At 42.1% G+C, this 19,082-nt stretch overlaps 1 protein-coding gene across 8 annotated transcripts in view; it reads right to left on the bottom strand.

Annotated features, from left to right (window-relative positions):
* AADAT (aminoadipate aminotransferase) overlaps positions 1 to 17,366 on the bottom strand; it is a 28,068-nt gene extending 10,702 nt beyond the window's left edge. The window contains exons 1-8 of one of the 8 annotated variants that reach the window (XM_030564043.1): positions 17,182 to 17,270; positions 15,025 to 15,143; positions 8,295 to 8,463; positions 6,046 to 6,178; positions 5,145 to 5,219; positions 3,514 to 3,723; positions 2,513 to 2,578; positions 1,131 to 1,213 (exon numbers count right to left, since the gene is read on the bottom strand). In XM_030564043.1, the coding sequence (XP_030419903.1) occupies positions 1,131 to 1,213; positions 2,513 to 2,578; positions 3,514 to 3,723; positions 5,145 to 5,219; positions 6,046 to 6,178; positions 8,295 to 8,463; positions 15,025 to 15,091 (803 nt within the window). In that variant the 5' untranslated portion in view covers positions 15,092 to 15,143; positions 17,182 to 17,270. The other 7 variants (XM_030564046.1, XM_030564044.1, XM_030564047.1 and 4 more) reach the window with 7 other exon arrangements.
* Between the last annotated feature and the right edge of the window lie 1,716 nt (positions 17,367 to 19,082).

The following is a 19,082-nucleotide window of genomic DNA, read 5'->3' as shown; positions in this document are numbered from 1 at the left end:
GGACAGGCTGTCACAGGAGACAGTGGCTGCAGATGCTGTCAGAGGGGAGTGGGCTCCGGTGACCATGTATTACTCTGTATTTATACAGTGCCTAGCAGAGCAGGGCTCTAGGCCCTACTGTAATAAATATGATTAATAGGTGACTGTCAGGACATGGAGGGAACGGGAGATGAGCAGGTCGTGAACAGCTGATGGTCTCAGTGCACTTTGCAACAGTGGGTAGGTCACTATTCACATATCACAGATGGGAAAACCAAGGCACAGAGAGGCTGAGTGACTTGCCTAAAGTCACAAAGTGAAGTGCAAACTCAAGACTAGAATCCCATGGCTCTTGACTTGTTTAGCCTAACCAAAAGACGGTCAAGGGGGAACATTATGGCTCTTTATAAATATATCAGAAGGATTAATATTAGGGAGGGAGAGGAATTATTTAAGCTTACTACCAATGTAGACACAAGAACAAATGGATATAAACTGGACACTAGGAAGTTTAGACTTGAAATTGGACGAAGGTTTCTAACCATTAGAGGAGTGAAGTTCTGGAACAGCCTTCCAAGGGGAGTAGTGGGGGCAAAAGACATTTCTGGCTTCAAGACTAAGTTTATGGAGGGGATGGTATGATGGGGATAGCCTAATTTTCGTAATTAATCAAAGAACAATTGCCAAATTATCAGCAGGTAAGTATGCCCAGTAGTCTGGGATGGGATGTTAGATGGGATGGGATCTGAGTTACTACACAGAATTCTTTCCTAGGTGCTGGCTGGTGAGTCTTGCCCACATGCTCAGGGTTTTAACTGATCGCCATATTTGGGGTTGGGAAGGACTTTTCCTACAGGGCAGACTGGCAGAGGCCCTGGAGGTTTTTTGCCTTCCTCTGTAGCATGGGGCACGGGTCACTTGCTGGAGGATTCTCTGCAGCTTGAGGTCTTCAAACCACAATTTGAGGATTTCAATAACTCAGACATAGGTTAGGGGTTTGTTATAGAAGTGGATGGTGAGATTGTATGGCCTGCATAGTACAGGAGGTCAGACTAGATGATCATAATGGTCCCTTCTGACCTTAAAATCTATGTGTCTATGACTACGCAGCCTGTGCTAACCAGCAGGCGACAGTCTGAAACAGACCTTACCCAGAGGAGAGAATTTTAGAGAAAGAGTCAGTCCTGATAACTCGACCATCAACATCCATTGAGAGGAAGGTTGGAGCCCAAGGCTTGAAAGAAAAGAATGAGAGTTTAAAATTCAAGTAGCTAATAAGGCTTACACTAAGGTTTTACTTATTACTAACACAGATGTAAGTATTTCTTGACTCAAGGGGTGATGTATCATATGATAAAATTCTGGTTTTGGAGATGCACAACTAGTATCAAAGTCCAGTACCTGCCTGACAAATTATTGTTTAGAGTAGCACCCTATTGTGGTGTGATGATAGGGTCACCTGAATGTCAGGAAAGAGTCAATCAGAAATTCCTTTACCTCTAACCCCACACCTCTGCACACAAATGCTAGGTCCTGGAGTTTCTACCTGGAATTATGATAGGAGGTCAGAGCCAAATACCCAACTCTCTGTAAAAATACTTTTACTGAGTGAAGGGGAATATGTTCTTTAATGTTATCCCTCAGAGGAGCTCCTCCGCTTGCAGTTTCCCTTTAGGAGAAACTGGAGGACATCCATCAGAATTGGGGATTTGCTAAGATCACCCTCCTGAGTTCAGCACAGATTCTACAGGCAGGCATTCAGTTCTGCTAGCCCAAGCACACCAGACTCTTCCTCACCCCCAAAAGGAAGGGGAGAACCTTGTTAGAGAAAGAAAAATATTAAACTGTACTCATTCCATCGACCTACTTAGCAGCCATTAGCTGCTAAGGGAGGGGTATTACTCTCTGTAAAAGCTGATCTTAATCCTCAAGTTATGTACTTAAGTGAGGGCCAGGTTACCGCCCCCACCCAGATCCATGTATGGAGGAGGCCCTGCAAGTATGGATCTGAGCACCCTCACCCTCCCACTGTGTGTCAGGGAGGGTGGCAGTTGTCTTTGTGGCACTATTCTCCCTATTCCCGTGACCAATCTCCATGGGTTGAGATCTGCACAAGGAGAAGGGGTGGAGGCAGAGATTAGAAAGAAAAGGCAATACAGCCTGTATTACTTCTCCCATGCCTTGCATCCCTCTCCCTCTACAATGGAAGGCCCTTTTAATGGGTATATCTGTATGTGCCTGAGGCAGCCTTGGCTCAGAGGCGTATCGGCTAGTACAGCCCCAATGGAGTCAATGGGAATTTTCCTCAATTAAAAACTGAAGAATTTGATGCACTGTAATTGACAAGGACTGATGCAACATGATGGTTGAAGAGGCATGTAATTAAAAATGTCATGACTGAGTGTTTACTAGTAATGCTTTAATTTAATCTGACAGTCTACTAAGTACGAGTAGCATGTAGTTTGACCCACAGTTGTCCAAGTATTAATTCTCAAAGAAATATTGATACCAGTCAGTACAAATGACAACTTACCTTATCAAACTGAAGAAAATAATAAGGATCATCTTCTATTACAAGGAAATTATATTGTCTTGCAAGCTAAGAAAGAAATTAAACCCCAAAATGTAAAGGTTTATTGAAATGTAATAAAAATAGTCCCTATGTAATCCCAGTTATTTATATTCATTGCCCTGTAGGCTGCTCTGTATTCTGCTGATTCAGCACACAAACATCACGTCAAGAGTCGCCTTCAAATGCTAAACTTACCAAGTCATGTAACTGCAAAAGTATGTGAACTGGTAAAGCAGCAGTTCTAACTGGGCCAAATTTTGAAAAATTGAGGCCTAGGTTCCATGTGCAATAATGTGCCTGTATTTGTGAGCACGGTTTCGACTGCTGCATGCAGAAAAAGTAAGTGTTTCTCACCTACCAGTTTGAATGATAATTTTGGACACATTTGTATGCATAGACCTTAGATCTCATGTTTTTAAAACATGGCACTTTGAATATTTTCTCTAGCCAGGTGTTTACTTAGAATGTTAGCTGAACTGATTTCTATGTAATTTTCTTAAAAAAAAAAGAATGCACTGAGTGCAAGGGTTATATTACACATTTTCTTTCCTTGTTACAGAGAATCGCACTTCCAAAATAGGGAGTAGTAAAACCTGCCCTGTATCTCTGTGGGTACGTGATCCTGACAGCTACCTTCACTGTGTTGTCAATAAGCACATCTGCCTCCTGTGTCAACACATAAGTCAGCACAATGGTTGGTTGGGCACAAAGGACTATAATTTACTACACCATATGCACTAGACCACCATAATCATGCAGGAAAACCAATTAGGGAGGACCTGGGAGAAGTGGCAGGGCACACAAGAGGTTAATATGGTAATGGGGCATGAGATTTTTAGCAACATTTGCTATTCAGTTGTTTACAAGATGTGCTGGTTTTGCAGTGCAATTCCTCTAAATGAAAACCCCACATTTGTCCATTCCCTACATGAAACCTGTGATGCCAGGCTCTCACTGCATACCTGATATATCTCCTTTTTGCGGTCTGTAGTCAATGAGTTTCCAGTGGGATTGTCACCATTTGGAATGGTGTACAGGAATTTGGGAATGTTGTTATTGTGCGTTCTGACATCTTCTGGGTTCCATCTGGAAAGAATTTCTTTCAGGGCTTTTGGAATAATACCGTATTGGTCACTGGGAACATTGATTATGTTGCAGCCCAAAGGTCTTAGCTGGGGGGAGGGGAACAAACAAAATAAAAGAGACAAATCTCAGTCACTGAGTCTGTAATTCTGAAATTATGATTATGTCTCTGATGTTACAGAACTTCAGCAATGCAGTATCTTCCTTTAAATCTAGATTCAACTAGATAGTTATAAACGAGTTGCACTGATTTCAAACTTGCTTAGCTCATGATTCAAGGGAAAGTTTCTCTGAACACATTGTATAACCCTCAGAACGTAATTTAATTAGATCACCTTGTGCTCCCAATATTTAAAACCAGTTATATAGACTCTGATAAGTCTTGGTTGGTCCAAGATAAACCATTACTACATGCCTGCGTATCAGGCACATGACATCACATCTGAGGAGCCCAGGAGTTCGTTGTGGATTCTGTTGCAGTGGGATATTTCAACATTCCAATGCAAAAATACAGATAAGCTTCAGGTCTCTCAATAGTGCAATTTCATTTCTTATTCATAATCAGGAATGCAGTTTCAGTTGAACTGATAGAACTATAACCTGCTCTGCTCTGACAAAAGGCGGAAGAATAACTGCTCTGAATGGGTATTATGTCATCAATGGGACTGAGATTTCAGTAATGTTAATGAGTGACATGGGACAATAGCGATGTGAAGTTATAGCAAAAATGAACAAAAGTCCCTGTAGTTTCTGTGGAATTTATATTTTTTTACTATTTAACCCTGTATTTATTAGATTATAAACGAATTGCTGCTGAAACGACAATATCCTCAATATATGGGCCTACTGCATAATCAAAAGGTATGTCAAAAATATAGTATACTAAACAATTTTACCCAGATGTCAAGTGAAATATTGAGTGGTATAGCATTTATTCTAACATTTCTCCCAATCTGTAACTATTAAGCATTAAAGGGATGTATTTAATTGCACAGGGTGCATATTCATCCACAAAAACTACTGTCATTTAAGAGTTACCTCTCTGACTTGCTCTCATATCCTTGGACCTCAGGGGCATACATGCTCCAGGCCCATCCCCATTTTATCCAACTATAGACACAGAATACTAAATCGGGTCATTAAATCATTAAGAAAGAGGCACACCATGAATCTAAAATAGAAGGAATCTCACTGATCATGCACTTGCATTTAGACTGACTTTATCTGAAAGATCATCTCTACTGTGATTCTCTATAGAAACCTAGGATTAGGGTGAACTAGGCTCCAGAACAAAACATTGTGTCCTGGGACAAACATTTGCATTTACAATTGTATTAGTTCACCAATGCCAACCAATTTAAGTTAGAACAGGCTCAAAAACTCTAGTCTGAATGAGATCTTAGATGCATTTAGCAATAGCAAGGCAGCCCATATGTCTTAATGTAGATTTGTGTCCCAAGGTGATGATCATTGTAACTTCCACAACTTTTCATACTGAAACACTACTCACAGCTGCTAGAGTCCCAGAATAGGTGGGTGCGTCCAAAAGGATGTTGTCTCCAGGGTTAATAAGCATCTCAAATACCTAAAAAATGGGAATCATTTACTTTACAAGACTATATGATTTTACTGTACATTCTGCATACTGCTGCCTGTTCTGATGGAACTACACATCCTAATTACATATTAGGGTTTCCAATTACATATTAGTGTTTCCATCACCATTTAATTCAATGTAAACTTTGCTAGGTAAACAGTGAATGGATTTAAATTCCACTTCGGAAGCCAAACAGAGAGATACAAGTCAGAGGAGAAGAATGCCAGTTTCAAACAGAACAACTCTGTCTTCTGGAAAAAAAATACTGACATTTAACAACATTCTACCACAATACAAAAGTTTTTCAGTTATGGAAAGGATCAACTGTGTGCATGTGAGAAAGAGAAGATCACCCAACTGAAAACCAACTTACTCAGAACAATATTTTCTTACAAAAATATCTTATTGCGCAATAAAAACTATAGCACAGCAACCAACTCTAATTGGATTGCACCACTACATTCCATTATAAGATTTTTAAAATCATTTGCTATACAATTATGAAAGTAAATGGAATAAAATGTCTTATGATATTCTCTCTTTCTTTCATCATAAAGATCTTAGACATTTGTGTAGCCATGGAAGACCATTAGAGTCTGCCAAGTTTTGTCCCAACTTCCATTTACTTTCTAAGATATGGTATTTAATATATCATTTCATTAACAAGCCACCCTTAACAACTGTATTCATAGAGTAGGCATGCCTTTTCGTATACAAGGAAATAAAATTCAAGTGATTGAAAACAAACATCTATTTAAAGCAACAAGTAATTACATTTTACAGAAGCCACAATGTATTCTGCTGTTAGTCTTACTTTGGACAAGCCTTCCTGGCTGCCGGTGGTGACACATATCTCCATTTGGCCCTGATCAGGACTGTAGTTGGCAGTAGGAGGATTGTGGAGGCTCTTCTGTAAATCCTTTAGCCAGGACAACAACTCAGGAATTCTGAAACACAGATTTTATTTCTCATCGTTATTATCTTGATATTCTGTTCTGCTAGGGTGACCAGATATCCCAGTATTCTGTACTGCTAGGGTGATTTTATAGGGACAGTCCCGATTTTTGGGTCTTTTTCTTATATAGGTTCCTATTGACCCTCACCCCCTCCCAATTTTTCACATTTGCTGTCCGGTCACCTTGTGTACTGCTCCTTTCAATTCCCCTCAAATCTAGCGTATATTGCCACCCAAATTCTCTGTTTCTCTTTCTCTGTTATTTAGCAATACAGATAGGTATAGGCACTGGTTTAAAATATTTTCTCGGAGATAATGAAATGAGAGAAACGTAATACTGTGTGTGTGTGTGTTTAAGATAAAAAGCCCTTAGGGACCAGTGTCTATAATACAATAAACAGTTGACAGCCTCTGCAGAGAGACTGTCAACAAAGGACTGAATGGGCAGGGAGGCTGCACTGAGGTGATCCTTTCAGATCCAGGCATGGCAGGTGTGACTTGTATGGCCTCTGTCTGTAGTTAGAGGTGCATGAATAAATGACTTCTTTTGTTTTAGAGTGCTGGCTGAACCAAAAAAGCTGAAAAAAAATTGTTTTGGCTCAAATAAATTTTCATTTTGTTTGAGTTTTTTTTAAACCTTTAAAACTAAAACTGAAGCAACATTTGAAACAAGAAGTTGTTTCAAATCAAAACATTTGTTTTAAAAAATGTCAGTGAAACATTTTGATTTTTTTCAGAATTTTTTGTTTTTGATTGAAACAATTAAGCAAATGTATACGATGTTTTAGTTGGGGGGCAATGTTTTGTTTAAAAATCTTTGCCCAACTCTCCTTGTAGCACACTTTATGTAGACTAAGGGCCAGATTTTTAAAGGCATTTAGGTGCCTGAAGATGCAGATAGGTGCCTAGTGGAATTTTTAAAAGCACCTAGGTGCCTAACTCCCAGGGGCACACCTAGGTACTTTTGAAAATCCCACCAGGCACCTCTACGTATCTAAATACCTTTAAAAAAGTGGCACTAACTCCCTACTGCATTCAATCTGGGCTGTTACACCAATATGAAATTGGGAGGCTGGGGGAAACAACACAGGTGGAAAAAAAGTGGTTGGCATCTGAAAATAAATCAGAACAGTAAATGGATTTCAAGTTTCTATAAAACAGCTGCTCTCCTACTCAGCACAGCAGTGTTCTGAAGAGGCACTTGCAAATCTTGTGATGGTAGACATCATTTTAGCAAAGTAACATCACACAGCAGCACAGAGACCCCAATATGAAGGACTGTACATGAGTTTTCATTCTGCTCTGAAGGACTTCAGTGTTAGGCAAAATGAAAAAATCTAGTGTTTCTAGAGCTGAACAATCTCATGACAGAAAAAAAACAGTTAAACAATATTTTTGAGCCAGGTATAAAATTTCTTACTATGATGTACCATAACTGTTAGTATCACAACTAGTCCCTTTTCAGCAAGACAACTATCTCTTCAATGGTAGTCTCACAAATACTAGCTTTATGTTTAACTCTTTATCCAGGAGGCAACGTTAATAGAGCACTGTCATTGCAGAGTAGCCCTCATTTTACATAAATAATGAACCAATACTGTTATTTTAACATCCCTACAGTGGATGCCACTAAAACAAGCCATGTTTCCTGCACGGTGACGTTTGAGTTTACCGTGATATCTGCAATATTTCCCTGTACTAACAGTGGCAAATTTCATAGTTAATTTAACTACCCCAGCCAATAAGTGGTGTTTTTTCAATGGTATAAACAGGAGCCAAACAAACCAGGATTTGGGGAGATATAAAGAAAATGCTTTACAAAGCTGTTTACTTTGATATGCTCAATATTGTACTGCAACATACCGGACACTGTCACAGTTACTAACCCTGGACTCAGGCCTCTCAAATATTATTTGATGTTAATCAATAAATATTGGTACTTGTCAATTCATTCCTCCACTCACAAATAATTAGTCACTTTCCACTTTTAAAAAACATATACAGACAGGGAAAATTATAAGCAATTAATAAAAAATGTTTGTATAGATCAACCATTAAAGCAGTAACTGTTATTTATTGTTATTTCTGTAAAGGGTCTTCATAAGTACCCTGCTGAGGCAGAGTACTGGAGGGCTCTCTTCATCAAATCCTCCCCAATATTCACAACAGTTCCATCTCCAGTCGTAATAGTGGCCATCTTAAATGGAAAAGTGCTGGGGTTTGGTTCCCCTCCAGCCAAGGAGATTACTGATGGGGGAGACTTCCGTGTCAATTCAGCTACAGTGAAAGATGAGGAAGAAAACTTCCATTACACACTAGCCTATTCAAGATATAAAATTTCCCCCTTCCCCCATCCGTCCCTTCATTTCCTATAGAATATTTAAAGGGGACCTTCAGAGGAAAAGTTAATGCAGATTTGTGCCTGTTTGTACTCTTTATTGGATAATGAAGTCTTTTTAGCTATCAGGCATGCCAACATTCATCGCTTACTTTCTTGGCTGACTCCAAAATACATTGTGAGCTTTCTTGGCATTAACTGAACAGGCATGGATGGTGAATCTTTAACAGATAGCTTTCCTTGCAGCTGTTTGAATTATGCAGGGGTAAAATGAAAAGTCTTAAATAGTCTGAGTAAAAATCTCTTCCACCTCCTATTAATCAGGTTTTAATTGTTTGATATCTATGATATCTCAATCCTGCTTATTCTCCAGTTTTCTGTAGTCTAATGCAGCAGAATGGGGTATGCAAGACCTGAATTTTTAACAGAAAAATTGTGGGAAAAGTCACCTCTTAAAATAAATCAATCAATCTATAAACAGATTTTTTTACTCCAGTCTGGATTGCTTTTCTAAACATTAGAACAAGCTGTTTCTGTAACTATAATTAGTTTTTAAAGTTTTAACACCTACTATCTTAATGCTATGCTATGTGGGGGAAAATGTTGACAACTCTTATTTTTGAAAGCAACGCATTTACTTTGTTTGTTTAGTGTTTACAAGACATACTACACAATGCTCCTGTTTACAAATTCAGAAGTTACCAAAATACCACTTGAAGCAGGTTAATAAAGAGTATCTAGAACAGGGGTGGCCAACCTGTGGCTCCGGAGCCACATGCAGTTCTTCAGAAGTTAGTATGTGGCTCCTTGTATAGGCACCGACTCCAGGGCTGGAGCTACAGATGCCAACTTTCCAGTATGCCAGGGGGTGATCACTGCTCAACCCCTGGCTCTGCCACGAGCCCTGCCCCCACTCCACCTCTTCCCATCCCCTCCCCTGAGCCTGCAGTGCTCTCGCTCCTCCCACCTTTCCCCCAGAGCCTCCTGCACATCATGAAACAGCTGATCCAGACATGTGGGGAGGGAGGAGGAGGTGCTGATTGACAGGGCTGCTGCTGGGTGGCAGGCGCTTGGAGCAAGGTGGGGGAGCTGATAGGGGGGCTGCTGATGTATTACTGTGGCTCTTTAGCAATGTACATGGTTAAATTCTGGTTCCTTCTCAGGCTCAGGTTGGCCACCCCTGATCTAGAAAAACAAAGATCTAAATTTTACCTGATGTCATGCACATAACGCCCACTGAAGTGAAATGGCAACTGCCAGCCTACACCCCCGGGAAGAATTTGACCCACAGTGAGGAGGTGATGGGATGTAGGCTAAAAGCAGTTACAAAAGGGGTATATTTTTAGGCTCTTATTTTGCAACTGGCTCCATGTAGGCCTCAGCTGGCAGTATAGAAACACTTATAAGAACATAAGAACGGCTGTACCGGGTCAGACCAAAGGTCCATCTAGCCCAGTATCTGTCAACCGACAGTGGCCAATGCCAGGTGCCCCAGAGGAAGTAAAGCTAACAGGCAATGATCAAGTGATCTCTCTCCTGCCATCCATCTCCATCCTCTGATGAAGAGGCTAGGGACACCATTCTTTACCCTTCTTGGCTAATAGCCATTTATGGACTTAGCCACCATGAATTTATCCAGTTCCCTTTTAAATATTGTTATAGTCCCAGCCTTCACAACCTCCTCAGGTATGGAGTTCCACAAGTTGACTGTGTGCTGTGTGAAGAAGAACTTCCTTTTATTTGTTTTAAACCTGCTACCTATTAATTTCATTTGGTGACCCCTAGTTCTTGTATTATGGGAATAAGTAAATAACTTTTCCTTATCCACTTTCTCAACATCACTCATGATTTTATATACCTCTATCATATCCCTCCTTAGTCTCCTCTTTTCCAAGCTGAAGAGGCCTAGCCTCTTTAATCTTTCCTCGTATGGGACCCTCTCCAAACCCCTAATCATTTTAGTTGCCCTTTTCTGAACCTTTTTTAGTGCTAGAATATCTTTTTTGAGGTGAGGAGACCACATCTGTACACAGTATTCGAGATGTGGGCATACCATGGATTTATATAAGGGCAATAATATATTCTCAGTCTTATTCTCTATCCCCTTTTTAATGATTCCTAACACCCCGTTTGCTTTTTTGACCGCCTCTGCACACTGCATGGACATCTTCAGAGAACTATCCACGATGACGCCAAGATCTTTTTCCTGACTTCTTGTAGCCAAATTAGCCCCCATCATATTGTATGTATAGTTGGGGTTATTTTTTCCAATGTGCATTACTTTACATTTATCCACATTAAATTTCATTTGCCATTTTGTTGCCCAATCACTTAGTTTTGTGAAGAATCCTGTGGCACCTTATAGACTAACAGACGTTTTGGAGCATGAGCTTTCGTGGGTGAATACCCACTTCCTCAGATGCCATCTGAGGAAGTGGGTATTCACCCACGAAAGCTCATGCTCCAAAACGTCTGTTAGTCTATAAGGTGCCACAGGATTCTTTGCTGCTTTTACTGATCCAGACTAACACAGCTACCCTCTGATACTTAGTTTTGTGAGATCTTTTTGAAGTTCTTCACAGTCTGCTTTGGTCTTAACTATCTTGAATAGTTTAGTATCATCTGCAAACTTTGCCACCTCACTGTTTACCCCTTTCTCCAAATGGAATAGAATTGGTCCTAGGACTGACCCTTGGGGAACACCACTAGTTACCCCTCTCCATTCTGAGAATTTACCATTAATTCCTACCCTTTGTTCCCTGTCTTTTAACCAGTTCTCAATCCATGAAAGGACCTTCCCTTTTATCCCATGACAGCTTAATTTACATAAGAGCCTTTGGTGAGGGACCTTGTCAAAGGCGTTCTGGAAATCTAAATACACTGTGTTCACTGGATCCCCCTTGTCCACATGTGGAACAATCAGCTATCCTGCCATATGGAACAATCAGCTATCAACAGCAGCATGCATAGCAGTGGTTCTCAACCTTTCCAGACTACTGTACCCCTTTCAGGACTCATTTGTTTTGTGTACCCCCAAGTTTCACCTCACTCAAAAACTACTTGCTCACAAAATCAGACATAAAAATAAAAAAAGTGTCACAGCACATTATTACTGAAAAATTGCTTACTTTCTCATTTTGCCTGTATGAAATTTTAGTCATAGAATCATAGAAGATTACGGTTGGAAGAGACGTCAGAAGGTCATCTAGTCCAATCCCCTGCTCAAAGCAGAACCAACACCAACTAAATCATCCCAGCCACGGCTTTGTCAAGCTGGGTTAAAAACCTCTAAGGATGGAGATTCCACCACCTCCCTAGGTAACCCATTCCAGTGCTTCACCACCCTCCGAATGAAATAGTGTTTCCTAATATCCACTCTAGACCTCCCACATTGCAAATTGAGACCATTACTCCTTCTTCTGTCATCTGCCACTACTGAGAGCAGCCAAGCTCCATCCTCTTTGGAACCCCCTTCAGGTAGTTGAAGGCTGCTGTCAAATCCCCCCTCACTCTTCTCTTCTGCAGACTAAACAAGCCCAGTTCCATCAGTCTCTCCTTCTAAGTCATGTGCCCGAGTCCCCTGATAATTTTTGTTGCCCTCCACTGGACTCTTTCCAATTTGTCCACATCTTTTCTGTAGTGGGGGGCCCCAAAACTGGACACAGTACTCCAGATGTGGCCTTGCCAGTGCCAAATAGAGGGGAATAATTACTTCCCTCGATCTGCTGGCAATGCTCCTACTTATACAGCCCAAAATGCCATTACCCTTCTTGGCAACAAGGACACACTGTTGACTCATATCCATCTTCTCATCCACTGTAATCCCCAGGTTCTTTTCTGCATAACTGCTGCTTAGTCAGTCAGTCCCCAGCCTGTAGTGCATGGGATTCTTCTGTCCCAAGTGCAGGACTCTGCACTTGTCCTTGTTGAACCTCATCAGATTTCTTTTGGCCCAATCCTTCAATTTGTCTAGGTCACTCTGGACCCTATCCCTACCCTCCAGCATATCTACCTCTCCCCCAACTTAGTGTCATCTGCGAACTTGCTGAGGGTGCAATCCATCCCATCATCCAGATCATTAATAAAGATGTTGAACAAAACCGGCCCCAGGACCGACCCTTGGGGCATTCCACTTGATACCAGCTGCCAACTAGACATCGAGTCATTGATCCTGACCCGTTGAGCACTTTAATCTAGCCAGCTTTCTATCCACCTTATAGTCCATTCATCCAATCCATACTTTTTTAACTTGCTGACAAGAATATTGTGAGATCAAAACTGAAGCTTTGCTAAAATCAAGATATATCATGTTGTCACAGATCTCCCCTGATTTCTTCCTCCCACCAATTCCCTGGTGAGTACAGACTCAATTTCCCTGAAGTAAAGAAAAACTCCAACAGGTCTTAAAAGAAAGCTTTATATAAAAAGAAAGAAAAATACATACAAATGGTCTCTCTGTATTAAGGTGACGAAATACAGGGTCAATTGCTTAAAAGAATATTGAATAAACAGCCTTATTCAAAAAGAATACAAATCAAAGCACTCCAGCACTTATATTCATGCAAATACCAAAGAAAAGAAACCATATAACTTACTATCTGATCTCTTTGTCCTTACACTTAGAAACAGAAGATTAGAAAGCAGAACTACTTCTCCAAAGCTCAGAGAAAGCAGGCAGACAGTCAAAGACTTAGACACAAACTTCCCTCCACCCAGAGTTGAAAAAATCCGGTTTCCTGATTGGTCCTCTGGTCAGGTGCTTCAGGTGAAAGAGACATTAACCCTTAGCTATCTGTTTATGACACATGTCCACTGCTTTCCCCATATCCACAGAGCTAGTTATCTCATCATAGAAGCAATCAGGTTGGTCGGGCATGACTTGCCCTTGGTGAATCCATGTTGACTGTTCCTGATCACCTTCTTTTCCCCCCTCAAGTGCTTCAGAATAGTTTCTTTGAGGACCTGCTCCATGATTTTTCCAGGGACTGAGTTGAGGCTGACTGGTCTGTAGTTCCCCAGGTTCTCCTTCTTCCCTTTTTTAAAGATGGGCAATATATTTGCCTTTTTCCAACTGTCCAGGACCTCCCCTGATCACCAGGAGTTTTCAGAGATAATGGCTAATGGCTCTGTAATCACATCTGTCAATTCCCTCAGCACCCTCGGATGCATTAGATCTGAACCTATGTACTTGTGCACGCCAGATTTTCTAAATAGTTCTTAATCTGTTCTTTCACCCCTGAGGGCTGCTCACCTCCTCCCCATACTGTGTTGCCCAAGACAGCAGTGTGGGAGATGACCTTGTCTGTGAAGACAGAGGCAAAAAAAGCATGGAGTACTTCAGCTTTTTCGACATCATCTGTCACTAGGTTGCCTCCCCCATTCATTAAGTGTCCCACACTTTCCCTGACCTTTTTCTTGTTGCTAACATACCTGTAGAAACCCTTCACATCCCTTGCTAGCTGCAACTCCAGTTGTGTTTTGGCCTTTCTGATTATACCTCTGCATGCTTGAGTTTGTACTGACTTCACTAGTGCTTTTTATGTAGCCTGTTATAAAACTAGGCAAATATCTAGATGAGTTGACGTACCCACTGGAATACCTCTGTGTACCCCTAGGAATACGCCTACCCCGGTTGAGAACCACTGGTGTATATGTATAGTATTCATCTCAAGTCAGCTGCACAGAGTCAGGCAAGTAAGAAGCAGTAATGGCATGAAACAGCCAAGGAAGTTGATAGGGTACAGGAGTTACTAAGCATATCAATATGACTGGTAAGGTCTAGAGTAACTTACTAGAGTAAACAGTGGATTCTTTGTAACTTGAAGTCTTTAAATCATGATTTGAGGACTTCAGTAATTCAGCTAGAGGTTATGGGCCTATTATAGGAGTGGGTGGGGGAGGTTCTTTGGGATCATGATGGTCGTTTCTGGCCTTAAGCCTTAGTCTTCTTCAAGTGACAGGCTAAGGCAATCAGAAGTGTGAAGAAGATGAGACAGACTTTCAGGACGACTTCCTCTTGGATTCAATAATAGTTAATTATTGAATCCAAGAGGAAGTCCTCCTGAAGGTCAGTCTCATCTTTTCTAATAGTCAGTTGGACCTGTACAACTAATAAAAATTCAGCAATAAAAATCACAGTTTAATGGCCACAACTCCAGAAGCAGGGGCATTGGCAGAAATATTTTCTGGCATGAATTTAAAAGAATTAAACAGTGTTGCTATTTCCAATTCTTTTCTCTGTGTGAGGTGGTTTCCACTGGGTACAATGCATATTCATTTTATAGATCAAAGGCAAACTATCTCAGGTACCTCTGCCTTTACGCATAAAAGCAAATAAGACACACAGCATATTTGTTAGCTATGTATGTATTAGCTTATAATTGCTCACAGTTTTCTTGTAGGAGTGTTCTGGTATTTATCTGCAGTGTCATGGCTGAGTTCGGAAGACAGGGCAATATGGTTTAGGAGCTATCAGTGAGGGGTGGCCAGTGTGTACTCACTCAGAAGTCTTATTGGAGATGCCTTTCTTGCTGCACTTACTGCAGTGATGAAATGAGAATAATTCATGACTATAAGACAAGCAGCAATTCAGATCATTAGTTAAATGGGACACAATGGGCTAGAAAAAGGAAGGAAAAAGAAAACATCACTTTTCAACATGGTTCATGACATTGGATTGTAAACACATAAAAAATATCCATCAATAAAAAACTTCTCCAACATACAATCTGTTTAACTGTGCCATTTAGTAAGATCATTAAAATGGGGGAACATCACATTGTTAAGATCACAATTTAATCTAATTAAAATGAATTCCCTTCACATTGATTCAAAATAGCTTTTTTTAAAATGTTCTTAATGAATGTTTAGATGACTTAGTTTGGGGAGCCCATTCACAAAACAATGTACAGTGGTTTTGTGCTCTCTCTCTCTCTCTCTCTCTTTTTCTCACTCTTTTTGTTTCTGCTGTAGTAGTTAACCAGCACTGTTCTGAGAGCTGTATACATTTTTGGGGAACATCAACTATTCTGATGCACACACACACACAAAAGGAAGTACTGGTAAGTAGCAGCTCTATATTGGGTTTATTTAAAAGATAAGGAGGGAAAGGGGAAAATAAAATTGTCAAATGAAAATGGACAAAAAACAAACAGTTTGAAACATTTTGAAAGACATTCTTAATTATGCATTATTTAAACCACAGGCTGACATTTTTGTGTTTTGGTTTTTTTTTAAAAGCTGATAGGATGATTGACATTCTTTGGATTCACTGAAAAAAAATCCACCTGCAAACTTGATATCAAAAGCATGGACCTAATTCTGCTCTCACTTCCACCAGTTTTCCAATAGTGTCATTTGTATTGATTTCAGCAAGTCTATTCCTGGTTACACTAGTGTGAGACCAGAATCAGTTGCTGTATGTTCTAGAAAATATTTCAAATAGAAATGTATGTGGCTAGCGAAATAGACTTCCTGCAGGACCTAGAATTCATCTTTTCCCCAGGACAAAATATCACTTTTGAAATACTAGTCCAACTGTATCTGTTGACTGTTCTGTATTGCACCAGGAAAGAATACAGCTCACTGTATCTAAGGAAGCAGGGTAGAATTCAGAAGTGAAGTTAATGTTACTTGTTACTATCTAATTGCATGCAACTGCAGAAGCAAGTGTAAACAGTACTAGATGTGTCAGGGTATGTCTCCACTACCGGCCGTATTGGCGGCTAGCAATTGATTTCTTGGGGATCGAAATATCACGTCTCATCTAGACGCGATATATCGATCCCCGAACGTGCTCCTGTCGACTCAGCGTGAACGGCGGTAGTGGAGTCGACAGGGGGAGCCGCGGATGTCGATCCCGTACCGTGAGGACGGCAGGTAACTCGATCTAAGATACTCAACTTCAGCTACGTGAATAACATAGCTGAAGTTGAAGTATCTTAGATCGATCCCCCCACCCCCCAGTGTAGACCAGCCCTCAGTAACAGGGTAAGTCAACAGGTAGGTGAATTTGGACTGTGACGGTCCCATCAAATTCATGTTCTCAAGTTACTATAAACTGTTCAAATTCCCTTCTTCTGGATTAAAATGTAATCAATGTCTGGACTGATCCTAGTTCCACTCACCTTCTCTGCAATGCATTACCCCAGTAGGTAACTGACTGTATGACCTCTGTGTAAACATGTTATGTAGATATCTGAGTTTGTAGTTGATTTTGCTAGTCTATAATGTAAGCAGACGCTGAAACTGACCAGCACGGAGCTGGTAACTCTTTGTTTCCCTCGGCGGGGACTAAGCCCTGCCTGTAATGCATTTCAGTGCTCCGGCGTCTGGCTGTAACATGGGGGAGCAAAGCAGGGGATCCTTACTGGGCAGGAGACTTGGCTTCCGCAGCAGCCGTGGCAGCTCAGGCTGGCGGCTCGGTCAGTGGCTGTTTCAGAGAGCGCAGGCGCCAGCGTCCCCGGCCCTGCTGCCTACGGCGGCTCCTGCAGCGCTCACCCTCCGCCTCCTGCCAGTGTCTGTCCCGACAGCGGCGCGAGCCCCGGCAGGACCAAGCGTCTGCTCAGGCCGCTGGGTAAGGTCGCAGCGGAAGCGGAGAGCAGCAGCCGCGGCCGCGTCCCCACTAGCCCCGTGGCACTGCAGGCGCGCGCACTGACCTTCCTCCCAGCGCCAGGCAGAGGCGGGAGCTACCCGCGGTCACGGGCGCAGCACCTTCCCCGCTGGCGGGCAGGCGGGATCCGCGCACAGGCTCGGGCCCGGACGCGGTCGGTGCAAGGCCGGCTTTTGCCGTGCTCCTGTGCAAACTGGAATGCGCCCTGGTGGGCATGTGCTGCTAGGCGCACGTGAGCGCTGGGAAAGTGAAGTCCCGCTGAAGTCACAGCCCCCTGCTGTAAGCCCATAGAGCTGCTGGGAGCCGGGTGGGAGGGACCAGGGAGGAGGCAGTGGAAGAGCAGAGGGAGAGATCAGAGTTCAGGCCACGATTAAATAATACAAAGACTAAAATTAGGTCCCTAGCTATTTAGGCACCTTACTAAGAGGCCAGATCTTCCCTCCCCTCGCCCCTCAAAACTCTGGAGGCCCCAGTCTCTCCTGCTGAGGGGTGCTCAGCCATTTGAAAAGAACAGCTCAGTATTTACTTGCCTAATTATGGGCATACAATAAATGTCAGCACATAAGTCTGTTTGGACCCTGGGGTGCCTGAGTCTCTTAAAAAAGGGACTTGGGCTCCTAAGTTAATTTAGGTGCTCTTGGAAATGTCACCCATAGCGTCAGAGCCAGCTTTAGGAAGTGCGGGGCCCCAGCAGGGATCACCTAAAAAAAAAAATGTAAAAAAAACACATGGGGCTTGTACTCACCCAGGCAGTGCTCCGAGTCTTCGGCGGTGGGTCCTTCACTCGCTCCAGGTCTTCGGTGGCACTGAAGGACCCGCTGCCAAAGTGCTGCTGAAGACCTGGAGCACCGCCAAGTGAGTAAAAATTAAAAAGGTGCCTCTAGCCAGGGAAGGGTTCTCACTGGGCACGAGGCCCTCTTAGGCGCGGGGCCCGATTCAGGGGATTTGGTGGAATAGGCCTAAAGCCAGCCCTGCATAGCATAACTTTAGTTGCCTGTTTTTGAAAATCTTGGGTTGGGGTGTGGGTTTATGGGGGTGCTGAGTGGGCAGAGGGGAAAAGATCTCGGAAAGGGGAGTGGGGAAGTTTGCTGCCCAAGGGGTGATGGGTAGAAGATATGCCTCCCACACTGAGGTGGGAAAGCAGAGACAAGCTGCATTGTGTAGCTGGTCCAGACTTCTTGTGTTTCTGCTAGGCATTCTAGATGCAGTCTAGGAGCTGCACCATTCAACATTTAAAAATGATATGATAGAAAATAATTGCCTTCTGAGTTTATTCTTGAAATATTTATTTTTATTTAATTCTTTAGCTGTTGGCAGATTTCTGCATTGTACTTTACAGACACAGGGATAAAGCAGGGGCCCTGAGCTTCTGAAGCACTTGCATTATGATTTACACATAATACCATGATAGTGTGTGTAAATACATCATAGTCAATATATGACATCATATAGGAGGTGGAAAGAGGAGAGCATTTGAAGAGAAGGTTAAAGTGCTTAAAATTTGTTTGTCCTGCAGGGTAAAATGATTAGAGTTGTTTTAAATCCTACACTGGTTTTTTAGTCATGTGGGACTGTGAATGGGTTCCCCTGTCACCTCTTAGGAGGGCTGGCTGGCCCTCTCTGTAAATTAAGCCACACACACAGTCCACCAAGGTACCTCTACCAAGTGCTTTGTTGCTATTTACGCTCTGGGTACATCACACTGTAACAGTAGTTTCATGGAGCCCCCTTCCTGCTCGTGGCTCAACCTTTCATGATGCTTGTTTTCTTCTCAGAGCTACCCAGCTGTCAAATTAAATACTTCACTAGCCCCTCAGGCCCTTCTACCCTTTCAAATCCTGACTACACTAATTGCTTCCAGTGCCCTGGGTGATCTAGTGACCAGGATGCTGGCTTTCAAAGGGCTCATTTTGTAGCTGCCAACAGCACTCTGTCACAAGGGCAAAG

Source organism: Gopherus evgoodei, chromosome 5, assembly GCF_007399415.2.
Source record: "Gopherus evgoodei ecotype Sinaloan lineage chromosome 5, rGopEvg1_v1.p, whole genome shotgun sequence".
Taxonomy (NCBI): Eukaryota; Metazoa; Chordata; order Testudines; family Testudinidae; genus Gopherus; species Gopherus evgoodei.
The sequence above is the reverse complement of the archived record's forward strand: the minus strand, read 5'-3'. Positions and strand labels throughout refer to the sequence as shown.